Below are 20735 nucleotides of genomic sequence, written 5' to 3'. Positions count from 1 at the left end.
ATTGTGCTGCTGATTGGAGAAGGGTCTGGGTGAATCAGGTGAACTAGAGGAGACCAAGATGGGAAAAGACAATAGCTTGAGGCAGGAGGGATCCAGAAACGGGGCTGGTGGCTGACAGAAACATTCGGCTGATTCTGAGGATTCAGCAGTTTGGAGTTGATGCAGGCTGGAAGTTGAGTTTTAGCAAAGAGCTCAAAGTGTGACAATGGTGTATGGCTAGTGGGGTTCTTGGTTCTTTTAACAAACATGTATTTAGCACCTACGTCAAGCAGTATTCTAATGACCAAAAGAGACAAAATCTCTGCTTTCAATGAAGCTTGCAATGAAAACAAACTGCTTCAATGAAATGGTAGGAGACAGACAGGAAACAAACAAATATTTAATGTATCAAGTAGTGAGAAGTACTGTGAAGAAAAATATAGCTAGGTGAGGGGCTAAAGGGTGACAGTGTACCATGTGATATAGCATGGTCAGAAGGGTGTCTCTGAGACATTTGCATGGAAACTTGAATGAGGTGAAGGACACAGAAGTGTAGATAACTGCTGGACGGCTGTTCCAGGCAGTGGGAACAGCATGTGCAAAGGCCATGAGGTGGCACAGGGGACACATGGAAGCCAGGAGTGGGATGGAGGAGCATGGGGAAGAGTGTGAGGAGATGAGGTCAGGGGTGGCAGGGATCAGATGCTGTATTGTAACCATGTTGGTTAAGCATCAAGGCAAATACCAATGGATCTGGATTTCAACTCCAGCCTTGCCTTCCCTTATAATCTTTTTCTTTTTCTTTCTTGCTTTATTTATTTTTGGCTGCGTTGGGTCTTCGTTGCTACATGTGGGCTTTCTCTAGTTGTGGCGAGCAGGGGCTACTCTTTGTTGTGGTGCGCAGGTTTCTCATTGTGGGGGCTTCTCTTGTTGCAGAGCACAGGCTCCAGGCGCACGGGCTTTGGTAGTTGTGTCAAGCAGGCTCAGTAGTTGTGGCTCGCGGGCTCTAGAGTGCAGGCTCAGTAGTTGTAGCACATGGGCTTAGCTACTCCGCAGCATGTGGGATCTTCCCGGACCAGGGATCCAACCCGTGTCCCCTGCATTGGCAGGCGGATTCTTAACCACTGTGCCACCAGGGCAGTCCTCCCTTATAATCTTGAGCAGGTTGTTTTAACCTCTTGCATTTTACCGCATTTCATTTCACTGAAACAGATGTATTAGTCAGGGTTCTCCAGAGAACCAGAACCAATAGGAGATATATCCGTGAAATTTAAGGTCTTGTCTCATGAAGTTGTAGAGGCTGGCAAACCCAATATCTGCAGGGTCTCACTCTGTCTTGACTTCCTCCTGACTGGGGCTGGGAACAGTGGGCAGAGGGCCAGGTCCCAGCCCACATGAGCATAGACCAGTGAGAGAACCCAGCAGGCCAGAGCCAACGTTGCTGTTCAAGTCCACAGGCTATCTGCCACTGAATTCCCTCCTTCTCTGGGGAGGTCAGTCTTTTGTTCTATGTAGTTTTTCAGTGGATTGGATGAGGCCCACCCACATTATGGAGGGCAATCTGCTTTACTCCTATTTTAAATGTAAATCTCATTCAAAAACCCTCTCACAGAAACATCCAGAGTGGGAATTTCTTGGTGGTCCGGTGGTTAGGACTCCACACTTCCACTGGAGAGAGCACGGGTTCGATCCCTGGTTGGGGAACCAAGATCTTGCGCACCACATGGTGCGGCCAAAAAATGAAAAAAAAGAAACATCCAGAGTAATGTTTGACCCAATATCCGGGCAATGTGGCCCAGCCAAGATGACACATAAAATTAACCACACAGGGCTTCCCTGGTGGCGCAGTGGTTGAGAGTCCGCCTGCCGATGCAGGGGACACGGGTTTGTGCCCCGGTCTGGGAGGATCCCACATGCCGCGCAGCGGCTGGGCCCGTGGGCCATGGCCACTGAGCCTGCGCATCCGGGGCCTGTGCTCCGCAATGGGAGAGGCCACAACAGTGAGAGGCCCACGTACCGCCAAAAAAAAAAAAAAAATTAACCACACAGAGTAAGAATATCAGTCTCGTAAGGTTGATGTAAGTGTTGAAACTGAGAATATCTGTAAAGCACTAAGTTGGCTGGTAAGGTCATGGTTGTTATCACGTGGGAGAAGATGACATTTGTCAAATGCCTAATAGGTTAAGCGCTATGCTAGGCTCTTCCACGTTGATATTTAATTCCAATCCTCTTTGCCACAATTTGAGGCAAGTATTATTATCCTCATTTTACAGATGATGAATTTAAGGTGCAGAGAGATCACTCAGCTTGCCCAAGGACCCTCACCTGGTAAGTGTCAGAGCCAAAACTAGAACTCAGGTCTGATTTCAAGACCTGGGCTCTTTCCTACTGCCCCACATATGTCTAGAACCTGAAGCTGTCTGAGTCAGAAAAAGGCCCGGGTCACAGAGGCTGGAAATGGGGGCTGGAGGCCGAGAACAGGAAGGGGAGGGATCTCCCTGGAGGGTTAGTCTAGGCCTTCACACACCAGTATACATGCACCTCAGTCCCAGAAATTCCCTTGAAGCAGCCCTCACAGCAACTCTTGGCCCAGAATGGGGGTGTGTGGGAGGTTTTTCTGTGGAGTCCTGACCTGTGCAGAAGGGAATCCCACTTTTCAGTCCCTTCTGTTAGTGTCTCAGCCTAAAAGTAGGGGAAACATGTCCAACTTATTTGAGGTGAGTGGAATTCTCAGAGAAGGTCTCCTCAAAGACCATAAGGGCCATATGGCTCAGGCCTCATTGTCACACAGGGCCTCAAATGTAGGCTTCTGAAGTTATCTCCAAGTGTGGTTTCATTCAGTCACACTGTCACTCTCCCACAGAACAGAAAGAAGGGATTTACAGTACAAATGATTTAACTTTTACTGTGGAATTTTCAAATATATACAAAAGTAGAAAGAATCCTACAATGACTCTGATATGCCCATTATCATAGAACTTTACATGATAAAGTAGGGCCTGCAGTTCCCTGTGAAGGGAAACATTTCTAAAAATCCTGTGATGACCTTGCGACTAGCATGATTATATTGTATCATCATTTTGTCTTAAAAAGTGTTAATTTGTCAAGTGTACACATTTCAAACATGTCTCAGTTTTTCTTCATTTTGAAGTGCATCTGGAACCTCGTAGACAGAAGGAACCTGGACTTCTCTCCACTTTTCAGAGGATCTGTCTCCCAGGGGAGTGGTTGCTGAGAACTGTAGGCCCAGGTAGGAGAGTTGGAAGGAAGGAGGCCCACCCCGAGCCCCCAGGGATGCGGAGGCTGGGGTGGGAATAGCTGGCTCTTCAAGGCCCAGGGGAAGCAGGGGGCGGGGTGAGGGCAGCTCTAAAGCCTGCTTCCTGCCCCAGGGCAGGCAGTTCACACTTTGCCTTCCACCCCAGGTAATGCAGTGCCTAATTCTAGGGCCAGCTAGGGGGCTTCTCTCTCTGCCAGGGCGGGAGCTCAACCAGATAGCATTTATAGTGCAGTCTCTGGTGGCCAACTTGCTCTCAGCCCTGAGGGTGTCGGGAGGTGGGATTTGGGAGCATGATCTTGGCCTTGACCCCGGAGGAACTTCCAGCCTGCTGGGAGGGAGGAAAAGGAATGTAGTTGAGGTGAAGCAATTAAGTGCCACCAACTGTGCACGCACAGGGGTTCTGCCTATTGTCTGCTTAGGAGGTGGCTCTGTGAGTAACCCTAAGTCAAGGAGGAGTGTGCGCACGGCAGGCCAGTCCAGAGGTCCCTGAGGGCAGGGCCTCCAGCTTCCCATTCGTTCACGGTTCCCATAGCGCTCAGCGCTGGCTCAAGCTCACAATGAACTTCAATACTTGCTTTTGACTGAAACTTTCCCCTTTGTATCTGTCTCTGTGTCTCTCAGCATCTCTGTCTCTACCAATCTCTGGCTTCTCTTGTTTCCCAACATCCTTCCCGAGCCCCTAGGGAGCAGAGCTGGGGGGCCGGGCAGTGGGAACGGGACAGCGTCCTGTTCTCACCAAGGACAATAAGGTCCGGAAAGGGCTGGAGCCAAGGCCTGGCGTAGACTCCCCCTCCCTGTCTGCCCTGCCCCCCCCACCTTCTGGCATGCCCTAAATGCCAGGCATCCCCTCATGTCAGTGCCAGCCCAAGAGGAGTCCAGCCTCTGCCCGGGCAGGGGAGCCCCCTCATCTCACCTTCCCACCACCGTCTTTTTAGGTGGCAACACCTTCTGCCCCAAGAAGCGCACCTCTGGGTCAGGAGCCCTCTCCCGCCAGCACCCCCCACTAGTATCCAAGGCTCCCTCCCGCTGTATTATTTACTCCTGTTTCCGGAGCAGGCAGCGGGCGCTGGCGGGTGTCAGGGCCACGTGTGAGGGAGCAGGAGGAAACACCTGGCTTCCCTCTGGCCTCCAGGGGAGACCGCCTATCTCTCCCCTAGGCCTCCAGCCTCCGGGGTGGTACAGAGACCCAGGCATCCCGGGGCCAAGAGGTTACACCTTTGCCCTTCTCACCTTCGGGTCTCCAGAAGCCATGATGGCCTCACGCCCCCTTACTTTTTTTTTTTTTTTTTTGCAGTACGCTGGCCTCTCACTGCCGTGGCCTCTCCCGCCGCGGAGCACAGGCTCCGGATGCGCAGGCTCAGCGGCCATGGCTCACGGGCCCAGCCGCTCCGCAGCATGTGGGATCCTCCCGGACCGGGGCACGAACCCGTGTCCCCTGCATAGGCAGGCGGACTCCCAAAGACTACGCCACCAGGGAAGCCCCCCCCCTTAATTAATGATGGTGTTTGGTGTCTGGGATACCCTTTCCAGGGTTAATTGCTAGGTCAGGTGGAGGCAGCCGGCAGCTAGGCACCCCAGGGATAGGCTGGGTGGAGAGCTGAGGTCAGCACCAACCTGCCTGGTAAAGGCACCCATTCCCTGAGCAGGGGGTCATTATTCCTGGCCACATACTGTCCCTGATGCCTATGTAGTGGGTGGCAGCAGGTGCCCAGATCCCTTGACATTGTCCTGGCACCTGCTCAGGCTCTCCCCTGTCCTCCCCTAACCTGGCCCCACACAAGCTCTTATCATGGAAGGCATGGTGCCCTGAGATGGCCAGATCCCCCAGCTGTGTCTATGCTCACCTGGGCTGGGGCCTGGCCCTCTGCCCACTGCTCCCACTCCAGGTCAGGAGAAAGTCTAGGTTTGACAAAGCGAGACCTAGAACTAACCCAGCCTCCCCGGAGGTCCAGGACCCATTTTGGACAACCTTTCCTCTCCCCAAGGGTCCCACATACGGTAACCCCCCAACCATCACCAGGTAAGTTGGAGCCTAGAGCTACCATTCCCCCTCAGGAAGGCTCTGGTCTCCACTGAACTCTCTTTGCCTCCATTCCCAGACTGGAAGAGCAAGAAGACTTGATTCAGGCTTCAGCCCTTCTGAATGGGCCAGTCTTTCGGGTCCTCCAAGAGCTGGTTTCCACCGGAGAGACTCAGCAAGAACCCTGAGACCCAGCAGCAACCCTCCCAGCCCTCAGGGCCAACAGGCAGGGGAGTGGTGCGAGTCTCCTGGAGGAAGATGTGAGCTCGTGGCGCCCTCTGCAGGCAATGTGGGTAAACTGCATAGTACTCCCTCAGCCTAGGCATACAGAAGAAAGGGTCCAGGAGGGAGTCCGGCTACAAATGGGGGTTTCGGGGCGGGGGCCTCTAATTCTTGACCAGAACTCCTTTGACTCATTTCTTCATCTTCACTGGGTCTCATTCCCAAACTCAGCCACATCCCATGTACAGGATTTTCTGTTCTAGGAGGACAGGTTCTTTCATTCAACCAACCCACCAGTCCTCACTGCCCATTATCAGGCACTGTGGAGAATACAAAGCTGACCAAGGCACGGTAAGCACCCTAAAGCCCACACCACCCAGCAAGAGGGACGGTGCCTAGGTGCCCCAAAGGACAGACACTCTGGACAGAGAGGCACTCCTCATGGCAGAGCATGGACAGAGCAGGACCTGAGAAGTCACATCCCTCACTTCCATTAAGGCTGGCTCCAAGGTTGGTGGCCTTGTTCCTATCGTTTCATGTATTCAATACTTTGCTAAAACTTAGGAAGTTTCTTAATGCCTTGGCTATGAGACAGGGGAGAAAAAATGAAGGCACAGACCAAAGAGGATAGGGACAGTGATCAACCTGGGAGTCTTTCTAAACACGGGCAGACATCCATGCTGAAGAACAGATGGGTCCAGGAGGGCAACATCAGTAGGGAATTCCCACCTGCAGACCTGGAGCAGAAGGGGCAGGGGGCTCATTTGCTCAGGGTGGGGAGCTAGAGTAACGAAGCCCTCACAGGTTAAATGGAACTCCATGGGGAGGGGCAGGGGTGAGGGGCCTTTCCCTCTCTTACTCCTCTGTTCCAAGATCTATTCCAGTTCCGAGGGGCAGGCATTCCTGCACTGCAGTCTTTACCCCTTTTCCCAAAGGGCAAGACTGCCACTCATTCACGCACTTTTCTTCCGTGAGACTCTCACACAAGTATATGCCACTCCAGTGCCTGGCAAAGTGCCTGGCACTGATGGCACTCAATAAATATTTGGTAAAAATGAACCTTGGAGGAAGGAAACCCCACCATCCTCAAGGTCTGAAAACAGCAAGTACCCATCTGCCCCAACATTCTGCACACCCATGCAGCGATGGGCAGGAGAGGCCCACAGCATATCACAGCTTACAGAGCTACAAAGAATCAACTTTATTAAACATTTAGGGTCAGTTTCTCTTTTTGCCCTTGCCCGTCACCTTGGCTGGTGTGAGGACTGGAGCTGTTGCCTGGTACAGAGTAGAAGAGATCTTGTTGATGTAGTACAGACCAACCATGGAGAAGATGAAGCTACAGGGTGAAGGAGAAAGGTCATGGTATCAGTGGGCATGCTGCCAGCCTGGTGCCTCCTAGAGCAGACAGATACCAGCATGAGGGAGAGAATCCAGGATCAGGTTTAGGAAAATGGGGAAGGGGACAGAGGGAGAACAGAGTGGGAGGGACGTATGGGGAAGTCTGGAACCATCACAGGAGGATCGGGTGCCAAAGGACAGGATGCTACACCCCTTACTCAGCTGTCAGGCACTTACCAGGTGGTGACACAGACTCGGTGGATGAGGCCAGATGCAAAGAGAGCCAACAGGAGGCACAGGAGAACTGGGGAAGCAAGAGGGGACAAGGAGGGTGGTCAGAATGGAAACACCAGGCGTTCATATGTGGAGTCTAGAAGAAATCTGGGGCCCTCTGAATCCTGGGGGAACTGCTTGGAGGGGAAGGGCATGACAACAGCAGGAGGACCTCAGATGGCCTTATTGATGCCCAGGACACGGAGGTAGGAGATGCATGCTCATGACCAGCTCTGCCCCAAATATCACTTAACTTCTCTATCCTGGATTCCCTCCAATAAAAAGGAAAAGGAAAGGTGACAGCAGAATCTGAAGGGCAAGGCTTGCTCCCATTTGAGGAAGAGAGTCAAGGCCTTCGCAACAGAAGCCAGACAATGGGGATCAATTCATTAACCTGGCTGGCTAGTTATGGAAGTCGAGGGCCTCAGTTCCTGGACATAAGTTGGAGAGCAGAGTGTCTGGGTACACACACCCATGGGGACAGAAAAGGGTCTCAAGACATCTAGAGTAGGACTAGAGAGAAGGTGGGAGGGCAGATAGCAAGGGCAATCCCACCTGCCCAGCTGGGGAGGGCAGGGCAACTCAAGAGGGCCTAATAGCTTGCCCCACTACAAAGGTTTCTTTCAGAAGCAAATGAAGACAATACACTTAGAAATAAAATCTAACAAAGAGAAGTTCTGAAGCTGCTGTACGAAAGGACCTCCGGAAGCCTAGGTGGAAAGAGCAAAACATAAGGGGGACAAAGAAACGAGGGCCACAGTGACAGGTCTTTGTTCTACCAGGTGAAGGCTTCACAAGAGGTGGCGTCTGCTGTCCATTTGGGGCATGTGGCATCCCTTAGGTGATCTGGCCTGGACGCCTAATTGGCTTTCTGAACTTAATTCTCCATAAATAACTGAATCATCAATTGTTGATTAGAACCGTTTCAAAAGGAAAACAATCTGACAGTGACTCTAATTTGGTCAGGATTCCTGCTGACACAGAAAGCTGGTGTATCTAATTCTTAGGCTCTTCACAATCATCTCAAACAGAATTCACTAATATTGGGTCAATTTCACCTCGGAACCCCTCAACTGATTTGGCCCTTCTTCTTCTTTTTCTGGTGGAAACAAAGAACATCCCTTCTTGGATGTATTCATTACAGGCCCAAACCTGCCTGTTCCCCTCAAACCTTCCCTGGGAACTGGCCAGGAAGTAACCTGAGTTTCTTGCTTTCAGAGGCCCTCTCTTCTAGCTCCAGTTCCGCGAGCTAGATAAAGTGCTGCATCCAAAACCATCATCTGTCTCCGGACAGTCTTAATACACATATTTTTTCCTCCTAAAAAACCTTTACTGATTAAGCACCTGGAAATTCAGTACCGTGTTGGGGGAGGTTACTGGAGAGAGTTCAAATACTCAACCCCCAATTTTCACTTACTCTCGGGGAAGATCTTTGCTTGGAATCCTTTGCCAAAGACAAGATTCTCCAGATTATTGAAGGCCTGGGTTGAGGGAGTTAAGGAGTAGGACGTGCAATGGGGGCAGAGATGTTTGGCTAATGGGAAGGGTACAAGCCTGAGTGGCCCACCACCCTTCTTACCCTCAAACACCTCTGCCCGCTCCCCCGCAAAACGGATACAGTGAGAGAGAAGACGAAAAGGCCGGAACCAAGCAGGCCGCCCTGGATGGTGAGCCACTCGGTGGAGGCCAGCTGGCGGCTGTACATCTGCATCCCAGCGAAGAGCAGCAGGGACAGGAGGGAGGAGAGCGCCAGCGAGGTGCCTGTACCCACCACTGGAGTGGAGGAGACACGCAGAGTCAGGCCCAGCCCTCCCTCCAGGAGCCGCAGGCAGATTCGGCAGGTCCGGGAACTCGAGGGCCCAACCACCTGCAAGCACTCCCGGGACTGCTGCCACCCTCCCCAACTCCCCACACCCCGTGGCAACCCCCAAGAATTCCTCAGTCCCGGACGCCCCGAACCCTCCGGCCCCGTGGGAAATGCCCGTCGTCTGGAACCCAGGACACGTCAGTTCTGCGGGGAGAGGACCGCGAAAGCTGACCCGCCCAAATCCGACCCCCTACTAGTCCGCCCGGTGGGGGACCCCGCTGGGCTGTTACCCATCATGCCCTGCCCCCGGGTCCAATCCGCGCCTCTGTACAAGAGGAGAGCCGAACCAGGCACGGTTGGCTGTGCGCATGCGTCAGCCCCCGACGTGGACTTGCTTCTCCCCCACGTCTTCCTCTTTCTCCCTCTCGGCGCCTGAATGCAGCGCCCTCTTCCTGAAGGGAGGAAATATTGCGTCCAAGAGCGTCCTTGGCCACCACCCTCGTCCCCCGCCCTTCCCCGCACCCAGAGCATCTGCTGCCTCTCAGTGCAAGCTGCACTTAACTCTTCAAGTCACTGTGCCCATGGACTATAGCCTCTAGCCCACTTCTGTCTTCTTTGTCAATTATGTCAGCTTTAGTGCCTGTTCCTCAAGACCACCTGCCCCATGATCATTGCCTTGATATCTCCCCTGGACTCTTGCCCAAACCAAAATCTAGTCCTTGCATGCTGGAGCCCATCTTTCTCTGAAATTATCCTTCTGCTTTATGTGAGTAAGATTAGAAGCCGATGAAGAATTCGAACATAAGAAATGGCTCCCCCTCAAATACGATTCCATGTTACCCAGCCAACCCCACCCCACCCACCCCCCCGACCCGACAGCCTTCTGAGAACCACGTGGGAAAAACTATTTCCCACCTCCTACCTCGACCAGCGCCGCTCGAGGCTGGTCCCTGGAGCATGCGCAGTGACATCTCACCCCACCCCTCCCCACATCCCCACCGGGCTCCTGCATTAAGCTCGGGGTTCGCAGCCGCAGCCGGGATCGGGCACACGGGGGCGGGCGGGCATGGTAGGGCCATGGCTGAGGGTGAGGATATGCAGGCCTTCACTTCCATCATGGATGCACTGGTCCGCATCAGTGTGAGTTAAGGTGGGGTCGAGGGGAAGGGGAGGGGGAGTATAGGGGTCCCGGGCAAGCCGGGACCTCGAACAGGTGGGGGTCCCGCAAGATGTTGGGATGTAGACAGGGGGCGGGTGATGGCAGAAAGGACTGGGAGGGTCGGGATGCAGGTATGAGAGGGTAATCCCGGGGGCAGCCGGGAGGTGAATGCCGTGAAGGCGTCCATCCGCTGGGGTGTGAGGAACATGTAGCTACCCGGACGCAGCGGGTGGCTTGGGGTAGCCTCCAGCCGTGCACCGGGGCTGGGGCTGCAGGGCAACGGGGCTATGCTATGAGGAGGGGGCGTGAGTGAGCTTGGATATATTCCAAGAAAACTGAGGACAGGTGGGGGGGCGAGGAAAGGGCAGCCCCACGGTGCAGTTCCCAATTTGAGCCCCTCCGCAAGACCCCACCCCACTGCACCCCCACTCAGGGCTGCCTCTGAGCCTTCGGTTGTCATGGCAACCCGGGCCCGGCTCTCCCAGGGGCGGTGCCAGCTTTGCTCCCCCCAACCACTTCCTTCCCCCTCCCTCCGTGTCCCTCCCTCCTTTGTGTCAGCTGCGCCCCTGACCGGGATGGCTGCGAAGAGAGGGACCAAGGTGAGGTGTGGGGGTGGGGCATAGCTTGAGGACCCCCGCCACCAAAAAAGGGAGGGGTACTTCCGGTGGGGAGGGGGCAAGTAGGCGGGGCGCTCCTTTCCCCCTTGCTTGGGGAGGGGGTTGCGGCAGGCCGGGTTACGCCGGGGAAGGGAGCTGGAGGGCCGGATGGTGGGGGGCAAAAGGGAATGGGTTAGGAGGAGCCGGATGGGTTAGTGATGGGGAATGGAGCCGAGGGCGGCTGCAGGCTGGAGCCGCGGCAGGAGGACAGACTGGGTGAGCAGGAGGATGGAGAGAGCCTGGCTTTAGGGAGGAGTCACGCGGGGGAGGGGGGGCAGGGGAGTGCCAGAGAAGCGGGCGGGGGTCCGCACCGAGCTGCTGAATGGGCTGTATCCTTGAGAGATGTGCCTGGGGCCGGCGGCCCGGATATGGGCGGATAGGGGCAAACGCCAGGTGAGAGGGGCTGCAGGTCCAGCTGGGACTGGGACAGTGAAGGAGGTGGGGCTTGAGGCTGGGGTGACCCGAGCTCCAACCATCCCTCCTCCTCAGGTCTGTAGCTCTGCAGGAGTGAAACAGAAGCAAGAGACAGGGAGCTGAGAAGGCCTGTGAACCAGGCCAAAGCTTGTGCTGGGGAAAATCCATAGCTTGTCTGGTCCCTTGTACTTGTCTTGTCCATTCCTGAGACCCTTTAGGTCTTTAAGGGGCAGTTGAGGGGCTGTTGAGATATGCCCAGGTGTCCAAGCTCTGATCCAACCTCCTGGTCCCTCCACAGACGAGCATGAAGAACATGGAGAAGGAACTGCTGTGCCCAGTGTGTCAAGAGATGTACAAGCAGCCACTGGTGCTGCCCTGTACCCACAATGTATGCCAGGCCTGTGCCCGGGAGGTGCTGGGCCAGCAGGGCTACGTAGGCCATGGTGGGGACCCCAGCTCTGAGCCCACCTCTCCTGCCTCCACCCCTTCTACCCGAAGTCCCCGCCTCTCCCGCAGAACTCTCCCCAAGCCAGACCGCTTGGACCGACTGCTTAAGTCAGGTGGGGCTGGCACCTGTGGGGTGGGGGGGTGGGGATGCTGGGATGTCCATCAGGAAGATGGAAGGGGTCCATCACTGGCCAAGGGCATTTGTCTGTTTTTCAGGGGGTGGAGATACTGCCCATCCAGGCTCTAACGAGAGCTGCGCTCTGGCACAATAGAAATTAATTTTTTAATTGAAAAGACTTCCCCCACTCTGAGCCAGCTATAATTTTCACCTCCCTACTTCCCGGCCCATCCACAGGCTTTGGGACATACCCCGGGCGGAAGCGAGGTGCTCTGCACCCTCAGGTGATCATGTTTCCGTGCCCAGCCTGCCAGGGCGATGTGGAGCTGGGGGAGCGGGGCTTGGCAGGGCTGTTCCGGAACCTGACCCTGGAGCGTGTGGTGGAGCGGTACCGCCAGAGTGTGAGTGTGGGTGGCGCCATCCTGTGCCAGCTGTGCAAGCCCCCGCCACTAGAGGCCACCAAGGGCTGCACTGAGTGCCGCGCCACCTTCTGCAACGAATGCTTCAAGCTCTTCCACCCCTGGGGCACCCAGAAGGCCCAACATGAGCCCACCCTGCCCACCCTCTCCTTCCGCCCCAAGGTGAGCCAGCCCTTGCGGGGCCTGGGAAGGGAGGGGCATGGTGGTGCTTGGTGGGAGGGCGTGCCCAGCACTGTGGGCTTCCAAAAGGAGACGGCCAGGGAGTTGCCATTGCCGAGCTCCTTTTTCTGTAACAGAAGGGCACTGGACAAATCTTTGAACGTCTTTGAGCCTCCATCTCATCTGCTGAATGAGGATTATAATATCTGCCCTGCAATATCTGTGCTTGCAGGGTTGTTGAAAGGATCACTGAGATAATGTTTGTGAAGGTTATTTATACACTAAACCGGTCTGTTATGCATTCATTCATTGAACAAATATTTATCAAGCACCTGTGTGCCTGGTGCTATTCTAGGCGTTGGGGCTACAGCAGTAAACAAGATGGCCAAGGCTAATTATTAAGCACAAGGCTAAGATTACCATCATTCTTGTTATTACCACACATTTCTGTGAGGTAAATGAAGGGAGAAGCAAGGCTAATGCCTGGAGCTTGCAGGAAAGGCTCTCCTTGATGCCAGGGTGTACCACCAGGTGGCACCATGGAGCACCACCCGCTGAACTCCTCTCCACCCACATTGGGCCAGCAGAGGGAGGGCACCAAACTGCTCTGTGGTAGGGCAGCACCCTTACACACACCATTGGCTGACTGTCTCATTGCTCTTTCTGTCCCTAGGGCCTGATGTGCCCAGATCACAAAGAAGAGGTGACCCACTACTGCAAGACCTGCCAACGACTGGTATGCCAACTTTGCCGTGTGCGACGCACCCACAGCGGCCACAAGATCACACCTGTGCTCAGTGCCTACCAGGCCCTCAAGGTGAGGACCCCGCCTCACTCTGCCCCGGTGCTGACCCACACTCACACCCTCTCACACCTCCTCTGAACTGCTGGCTTCTTTGGAGCCGGGTGTGATGCCCACCTCTTTCTTCCCCCTCAGGACAAGCTGACAAAGAGCCTGACATACATCCTGGGAAACCAGGACACAGTACAGACCCAGATCTGTGAGCTGGAGGAGACCGTGAGGCACACTGAGGTGAGGGAGGGCGTGGAGGTGGGCCCTGGGCCCTGCCTGGGGGTGGGAGCAGGAAGGGGGTGTGGATGCGCACAGCCCGATCACCTGGTTGCAAGCTCAGGAAGCCCACGTAGGGTCCATGGATATGTCGAGGTTCTGGTTAAACCAGGTCATCAGGAACAACAGTGCCCCAGGCCAGGTGGTACCCAAGGCTACAGTGGAGACAGGGTGTCTGTCACCCAGGAGAGGGAGAGCAAGCCCCAGGGATGGAGCTCAGATGCCCTCAGGCTCAACTGCCTGCTGAGGATGCTGCACAGCCCTGGACCAGGGAGGGTGAGGCGATGGCTCTGATACCTTTTGCCAGATTGCTTGAATCAGCTGATATGGGGATGGGCGATAAGGATGGCACAGATGCTGGAAGATGTTAGTACAGTACAGATGGACGTTCGCGTAGTCATGGCCTCTTATCTGAGGGAGTCCTTAAGGGATCAGGATTGATTATGGTGTGGGCATCCCGCAAGGTTAGCACAAATGGTCAGGCGTTGAGCCCATCTGGGTGTACAGGAGCCTTTGGAGCCATGAACCTGGCCCTATTAGAATGGGTAGGTAGGATTTCCCCAGATCCTTTGTGATCCTAGCCGTGGCATGGTGCCCCAGGAGTCTAGTGCAGGTGCTGCCTTCAAGAAGAAGATAGTAAGTGTTGCTCTCTGGGCAGGTGAGTGGTCAGCAGGCCAAGGAGGAGGTGTCCCAGCTGGTGCGGGGGCTGGGGGCTGTGCTGGAGGAGAGGCGGGCATCGCTGCTTCAGGCCATTGAGGAGTGCCAGCAGGAGCGGCTGGCCCGTCTCAGCGCCCAGATCCAGGAGCACCGGAGCCTGCTGGATGGCTCAGGTCTGGTGGGCTACGCTCAGGAGGTGCTTAAGGAAACAGACCAGCCTTGCTTTGTGCAAGCAGCTAAACAGCTGCACAACAGGTACTCAGGGGCATGGCCTCCTGCGGGGTAGGGGCAGTCGTGGGTGTAATTCGTGCATAAGGCAATGTCGAGAGCACTGCCTGATGGAGAGCTGGGTCCTGAGGATTTTCACCAGGCCACACTGATAGCAGTTTGCCCGAATGGACAGGGAAGAAGGCCCCAGCAGATACCAAGGCTCTAGGGGCAGGCGAGGCAGAATCAAGGGGAGAGGTGGCTGCCCAGATGGCAGTGCCTGACCCTGGCCTGCCCCCGTCCCAGGATTGCCCGAGCTACGGAGGCCCTCCAGATGTTCCGGCCAGCTGCCAGCTCCTCCTTCCGCCATTGCCAGCTGGACGTGGGGCGTGAGATGAAGCTGCTGACAGAGCTTAACTTCCTGCGAGGTGAGGAGATGGCCAGGCCCCGTGCCCAGTTAGAGCCTTCCTCCCTTCCTCCCCAGCAGCGGGCCCGGGGGGCAACGCCCGCCGGGGAACTCCCCAGCCTCCTGCCTGGCCTGGCCAGCCGCCCTGCCCACCTAGCCCACCCCACCTAAGCACACCGTCCCACCGCGCTCAGTGCCGCTTCTCCCTCTCTTTGTTTGTAGGCTGTGGCCACCGCGGACTCTGCTCCGGAGCACCCCAGGCAAGTCAGCGGCCCTGCCCCAGGGGTCCTGCCCCCCACCAGGCCCCCTGCCCTGCCCTGCCACTCCCACACAGCCCGGCTACCCACTCATGGCTTCCTTCTCTTTCCTGCCCTGACCAGACCCCATCCCCGCCTTCCTCTCCCCTGACCAGTGCCCTCTGTCTCTCTTACGCCTTCCTTTCTTAATCCTTGCCTTTCTGACCTTTTGTCCTTGTGACCTTTGCCCTCTAGACTTTCCTTCTCTTCCCCCCAACCTTGTCCCCTGCCATCAAGCTTTTGCTTGCCCTCTGTTGTCCCCTATTTTCTGTCTTGCTGACTCTTGCCTCTATCTCCCTCCCACTCGGTTCCCTCCTTCCTGTTCAGTGCCCTCTTGCCTGGGCTTCAGTGGCCGTTGCCTGCCTTTCCCCGGGGCTCCTCTTTATTCATAGAATTAAAAGGGTCATAGAAAGAAGGGACACCATGTGATCTCATACCCTCATTTGACAGAGGAGGAAACTGAGGCCCAGAAAGGGGACGTGACTGGCATAAGGCCAGAGCAAAGGAGCGGCAGGCCGGGACTGGCATCAGGCCTCCTGTCTCTCCTTCTCCCGTGGGCTCTGCCCTGCCCATCCCTGCCCAGGGCCCAGACAGGTGTCTCCTCCAGATCCCTCTCACTCACACTCACCCCCCCGGCTCCCGCTGCTTTCCCTTTTCCTGCTCGCCCTCCATGCCAGGCCCGCGGCCAGGCCCTGACTGACCCCCGCTGTCTCTTCCAACAGTGCCCGAGGCTCCGGTCATTGACACCCAGCGCACCTTTGCCTACGACCAGATCTTCCTGTGCTGGCGGCTGCCCCCCCACTCACCACCTGCCTGGCACTACACCATTGAGTTCCGGCGCACGGATGTGCCGGCCCAGTCGGGCCCCACCCGCTGGCAGCGGCGGGAAGAGGTGAGGGGCACCAGCGCCCTGCTTGAGAACCCTGACACAGGCTCTGTGTACGTGCTGCGTGTCCGTGGCTGCAACAAGGCCGGCTACGGCGAGTACAGTGAAGATGTGCACCTGCACACGCCCCCAGCGCCCGGTGAGTGGGCACAGGGTACACTTGGGACCCAGGCACTGACAGCTGGTGCTGGGTGGGCCCCGGGGAGATGGCATAACCCAGTGCATCACTCTCACTAGCTCTGAAGCGAGACTGCCTGAGTTCAAATCCCAGCTCTGCCTCTCTTTACGCGAGTTATTCACCCTCCCTGATCTTCAAGTTCCTCTTCTGTAGGGATAGTAACAATACTTATCTCATAAGGTTGTTGTGAGAATTAAGTGAGATGATAACGTGTAAGGGCTTAGCTGAGTTTTTGGCTCATGGTAAGGGCTCAATAAATGTTGGTAACGTGACTCTCCAGAAAATAGTGGGGACTCCGTGGTGTAGGCATAATAGAGAAGCATCGCCACCCAAGTAGGGGGCAGAAGAGTTAGGGGTTAAGTGTAAGAGCCAGGTAAGAGCACCAGATGCGGGCTGGAAAGTGCAGGTGGATGGTGGTGGGATGTCACCAGGTGGAATGGACAGCAGTGGGGACCCTCCATGGCGCAGCCATGGGAAAGGGGTGGGAGGCAGCATAGCGAGTCAGCTGGGTCTGGGAGACTGATTTCTGCGCCCACTAATCATCACTAAAACTCTTCCTGTGGTCCCATGCCCACTTGGGATGGGATGCCCCTTCTTTTTTCCTATGCTCCCCATTCCAGTTCTCCAGGCCCTGTTCCCCAGAGCCCCCTGCCCATCCCTTGGCAACTCGTTCCATGTTCTGAAATCTCCCAGTGTCTCGTGCTAACACCTCAAGGTCCCCCCAGTGCCAGTGTTTGTCCCTGAAGTCCTTCCTTCTGTCTCAACCCTCCCCAACTCCAGTCCTGCACTTCTTCCTCGATGGCCGCTGGGGCACAAGCCGAGAGCGGCTGGCCATCAGCAAGGACCAGCGAGCGGTGCGGAGTGTTCCAGGGCTGCCCCTGCTGCTGGCTGCTGAGCGGCTACTGACGGGCTGCCACCTGAGCGTGGATGTGGTCCTGGGCGATGTGGCTGTGACCCAGGGCCGCAGCTACTGGGCCTGCGCCGTAGACCCAGCCTCCTACTTGGTGAAGGTGGGCGTCGGGCTGGAGAGCAAGCTTCAGGAAAGCTTCCAGGGTGCCCCCGATGTGATCAGCCCCAGGTCAGGCCTCTCTGGAAGGGATGGGGGTTTGGGGACCTGGGTGGGGGAGCTGGGGACGGGCCGGGGGTGTGCAAGGGGAGGACACACTTGCTGGGATGGAGCTGGGTGGAGATTAGGAGGAAGTAATAAGAGCCAGGCTGTGGGGGTGGCTGTGGTCTGGAGAAATGTGGGCTCAGTGAAAGAGCTTTGAGGACTGATATTCGGAGTGGCTGGGGAAAGGGACAATAGTAAAGGGAGCCATCTCCACTTCCCTCCATCTGTCACTCAGGCTAAAACACCATCTCTCCAAGTCTCCGTGTCCTTTCTCCCTAACACCCCATTACCAACATCCTTTCTCCACAAAGCCTTTTCCCTCCAGTACCTCCTTCACCCACATCTTTTCTCAACATCCTAAAATTCTTCCCTTCAACTTTCCATCTCCGTATCGTCTCATCCACAACATCCTGTTTAACACCCACCCACACATACTTTTCTCCCTGACCCCTTCCTCCCCAGCACTCTATCCCCCAGTACCCCATTTCTTTAAAATGCCTTCTTTTCGACACCAATTCCCTCTTAACCCTATGGTCCCCAAAACCCTGCATTCCTCTAACATCCTTCATCTAAGGCACTGATCCGCCCTCATCTCTCTCCCAACATCCACCTTCCCAGCTTCCTTTCTCTGCTCTCCCCCTCTCCCCAGTACCTTAGTCACTAACCCTTCATCCTTCCAAGATTCTCTAACCCTCAAAATGCTCTCTCAGCATGATATCCCAGCACCATTTCCTCACCACCTTCCTGTGTTGGAAGCTCTGCATTTCTTCAATGTGCTTTAGCAATACCCTGTCTTTCTTCTCCTCCCCCCACCTCTCTGGCCAATGTGCTTTCCTTTCAACACCCCTTTCCTACCAAACCAAACCCCCAGCCCTATATTCTAACCCCTGTCTCTTCAACATGTTTTCTTCTCAATGCCCAGAATCAATCCTTTTTTTTCTATTTATTTTTTCATTTTTTTCATTTTTGGCTGCGTTGGGTCTTCACTGCTGCGTGGGCTTTCTCTAGTTGCGTCGAGCTGGGGGCTACTCTTCGTTGCGGTGCGCGGGCCTTCTCACTGCGGTGGCTTCTGTTGTTGCGGAGCACGGGATCTAGGCGGCGCGGGCTTCAGTAGTTGTGGCGCACGGGCTTAGTTGCTCCGCGGCATGTGGGATCCTCCCGGACCAGGGCTCAAACCCGTGTCCCCTGCATTGGCAGGCAGATCCTTAACCACTGTGCCACCAAGGAAGCACCCCAGATGAATCCTTTGAACCACTTGCTCCCCAACATTCCATCCTTCCAACATCTCAGCCCTCTGGTACCCCCTCCCCCACACACTTACTCCACCCCCCAACGTCCTCCTACCCAACACCCACCCCTGCAGGTACGACCCGGACAGTGGGCATGACAGCGGTGCCGAGGATGCCACAGTGGAGGCGTCGCCACCCTTCGCTTTCCTAACCATTGGCATGGGCAAGATCCTGCTGGGGGCTGGGGCCAGCTCAAATGCAGGGCTGACAGGGAGGGATGGCCCGGCGGCCAGCTGCACAGTGCCCCTGCCGCCCCGCCTGGGCATCTGCCTGGACTACGAGCGGGGTCGGGTTTCCTTCCTGGATGCTGTGTCCTTCCGAGGGCTCCTGGAGTGCCCCCTGGACTGCTCGGGACCTGTGTGCCCTGCCTTTTGTTTTATTGGGGGTGGTGCAGTACAGCTACAGGAGCCCGTGGGCACTAAGCCCGAGAGGAAGGTCACCATTGGGGGCTTTGCCAAGCTGGACTGACCCTTCCGGGCCTCTCCTGGGCCCTGGCCTTCCAAGCCTCCTGAAGCTGGGTTATTCCTCCCGAAGCTTCTCCCTCAAACTCTTCCTGCCATGTGGTCCTGTCCCTTCCCCTATGTCTGTGTCTTCCCAGGGCCTTCTCTTGACCAAGGGACTCTTCTCTGCTCGCCTCTCTGGATGTCCCCCATTCTCTCCACTGCCTGTTAATCCAGGCTCCCACTCCCATGTCTGCCCCATGACCTGCCCTTGGCATCTTACCCGAGTCATGGAGACAGCCCCTTCCCCATCCCTGCCCTGTGCTCCTCCCCAGGCTGATTGGGAGGGAAGGCACCTGGAACACTGGGCATGCTCCCCAGCTCTGCCCTCTGCCCTGCCAAGCTCCCTGACTCATCCATGCTGAACTACAGCTTTGGGGCGTGCAGGCTTTTTGGCTGGACACTGCCCAGGCACTCCCTGGTGAGGGGAAAGGGACCCTATCATCCTGCTTTATTTATTTGGGTCCCTGTACCCCCAGCCGCATGCCTCTTAACTCCCTCTTGCATGCTTTACCTGTCCTGCACCCACGCCAACGTGCCAAGTCTCCCTTGGGGAGCCAGCTGAGGTTGAGTGTCCCCATTGGGTTGGGCCTGGCAAGGCCTCTGGTGCCCGCTGTTGCCTCCCCCTGCGGTGAGCACTGCTAGGCCTATGTCAAGCAACAGCTGTTATTTTCATGGTTTATAAACAATAAACTGTGATGCCAGGCCTTCCTGTGATGTCTTTGCCTTCCCTGAGCCCATTCCTCTTAGTTTCTGTGTTGGACGTGGCAGGCGGGGCGGGGCGGGGGGGGGGGAATCGAGGGTTCCCTGCTATAACTCAGAGCAGGGGTGCACGGTGGATCTGGCGCATGAGGGAAGGAGGTCCCCAAGCCCGTCGCTTCCCCGCCTTCTGCCACACCTGTACCCAGCCCAGGCCCGAGCCAATCGTGGCCGCCAGGGGGCGCCTCGCTCCGGTGGCTGTTTGCGTCAGCCCCGCGACGGGGCGTCCGGGCGGCGGCGCCAGGCTCTGTGGGAATGCGATTGAGGGGGCGGGCCCCGTGCCTGGGCCCAAAGGGATCAGGGAACCAGAACGACTTCCCCATTCCCGGGGTGCTGGGTAGCCAACCCCAGAGCCAGAGACGGGCGGAGCGGCCAGGGAGGGGCCCAGGTCCGGTGCCAGTCCCCGGATATTACATGGAGCTTTATCGTGGCCCTGTTGACTCTGCAGCTGTTATCGCCGCCCGAGGACTTACTTCACACCCGGACAGCTAAGAATAGAGCCGCCTGGGGGCACCGCGCCCAGGGGAGAGGAGGGCGCGGGAGTGAAAACCAGGCCCGAGGAAAAGGGAGAGCCACGGGCGGGCGTGCGGGCGGAGCCGGGTCACGCTGGCTGACGGAGCCGCTGGGTTTCGTTTCCTCCTTCCTCTTGCGCCGCCAGCCATGTAGGAGAGGTGACAGGTGACTCGAGTTCTTCCACCAAGCACTCCTGCGCCCCGATGTCACCTACTTCTCAAGTGAACCCCGCTCCCTCTGGCCTTCTTTCCTCCCTCTCCTTTCCCAAGGTCTCTTCCAGACCCCCTCACACACATTTTGACAGCCCCTCTATCAACAGGTCACAGAAGACAGATCAAAAGTTGGCGTGGCGGTTGGGCTTCCCTGGTGGCGCAGTGGTTGAGAGTCCGCCTGCTGATGCAGGGGACACGGGTTCGTGCCCCGGGCCGGGAAGATCCCACATGCCGCGGAGCGGCTGGGCCCGTGAGCCATGGCCGCTGAGCCTGCGCGTCCGGAGCCTGTGCTCCGCAACGGGAGAGGCCACAGCAGTGAGAGGCCCGCGTACCGCAAAAAAAAAAAAAAAAAAAAAAGTTG

At 56.4% G+C, this 20735-nt stretch overlaps 2 protein-coding genes across 5 annotated transcripts; one reads left to right on the top strand and one right to left on the bottom strand.

Annotated features, from left to right (window-relative positions):
• Positions 1-6684: 6684 nt before the first annotated feature.
• Positions 6685-9368, bottom strand: KRTCAP2 (keratinocyte associated protein 2). The gene is made up of 5 exons (XM_012538580.3): positions 9210-9368; positions 8731-8885; positions 8530-8593; positions 7077-7143; positions 6685-6837 (listed from the first exon to the last, which is right to left on the bottom strand). Exons 1-5 carry the CDS (start codon positions 9214-9216, stop codon positions 6717-6719), a joined length of 414 nt encoding a protein of 137 aa, XP_012394034.1. The 5' UTR covers positions 9217-9368; the 3' UTR covers positions 6685-6716.
• Positions 9369-9879: 511 nt separating this feature from the next.
• TRIM46 (tripartite motif containing 46) lies at positions 9880-20735 on the top strand. 4 transcript variants are annotated; one of them, XM_004284623.3, is made up of 10 exons: positions 9880-10059; positions 11447-11708; positions 11951-12294; positions 12965-13108; positions 13229-13324; positions 14019-14272; positions 14531-14652; positions 15649-15951; positions 16771-17068; positions 18465-20735. In XM_004284623.3, the coding sequence occupies exons 1-10, from the start codon at positions 9997-9999 to the stop codon at positions 18856-18858; spliced, it is 2280 nt and encodes a 759-aa protein (XP_004284671.2). In that variant the 5' UTR covers positions 9880-9996; the 3' UTR covers positions 18859-20735. The 4 variants fall into 4 exon arrangements, with proteins under 4 accessions (XP_004284671.2, XP_049564283.1, XP_049564282.1 ...); XM_012538563.3 differs by lacking the exon at positions 9880-10059 and adding an exon at positions 10170-10677; XM_049708326.1 differs by lacking the exon at positions 16771-17068 and having other exon boundaries at positions 18465-18541.

Source organism: Orcinus orca, chromosome 1 (genome assembly GCF_937001465.1).
Source record: "Orcinus orca chromosome 1, mOrcOrc1.1, whole genome shotgun sequence".
NCBI classification, from domain to species: domain Eukaryota; kingdom Metazoa; phylum Chordata; class Mammalia; order Artiodactyla; family Delphinidae; genus Orcinus; species Orcinus orca.
This window is presented reverse-complemented; position numbering and strand designations above follow the sequence as displayed.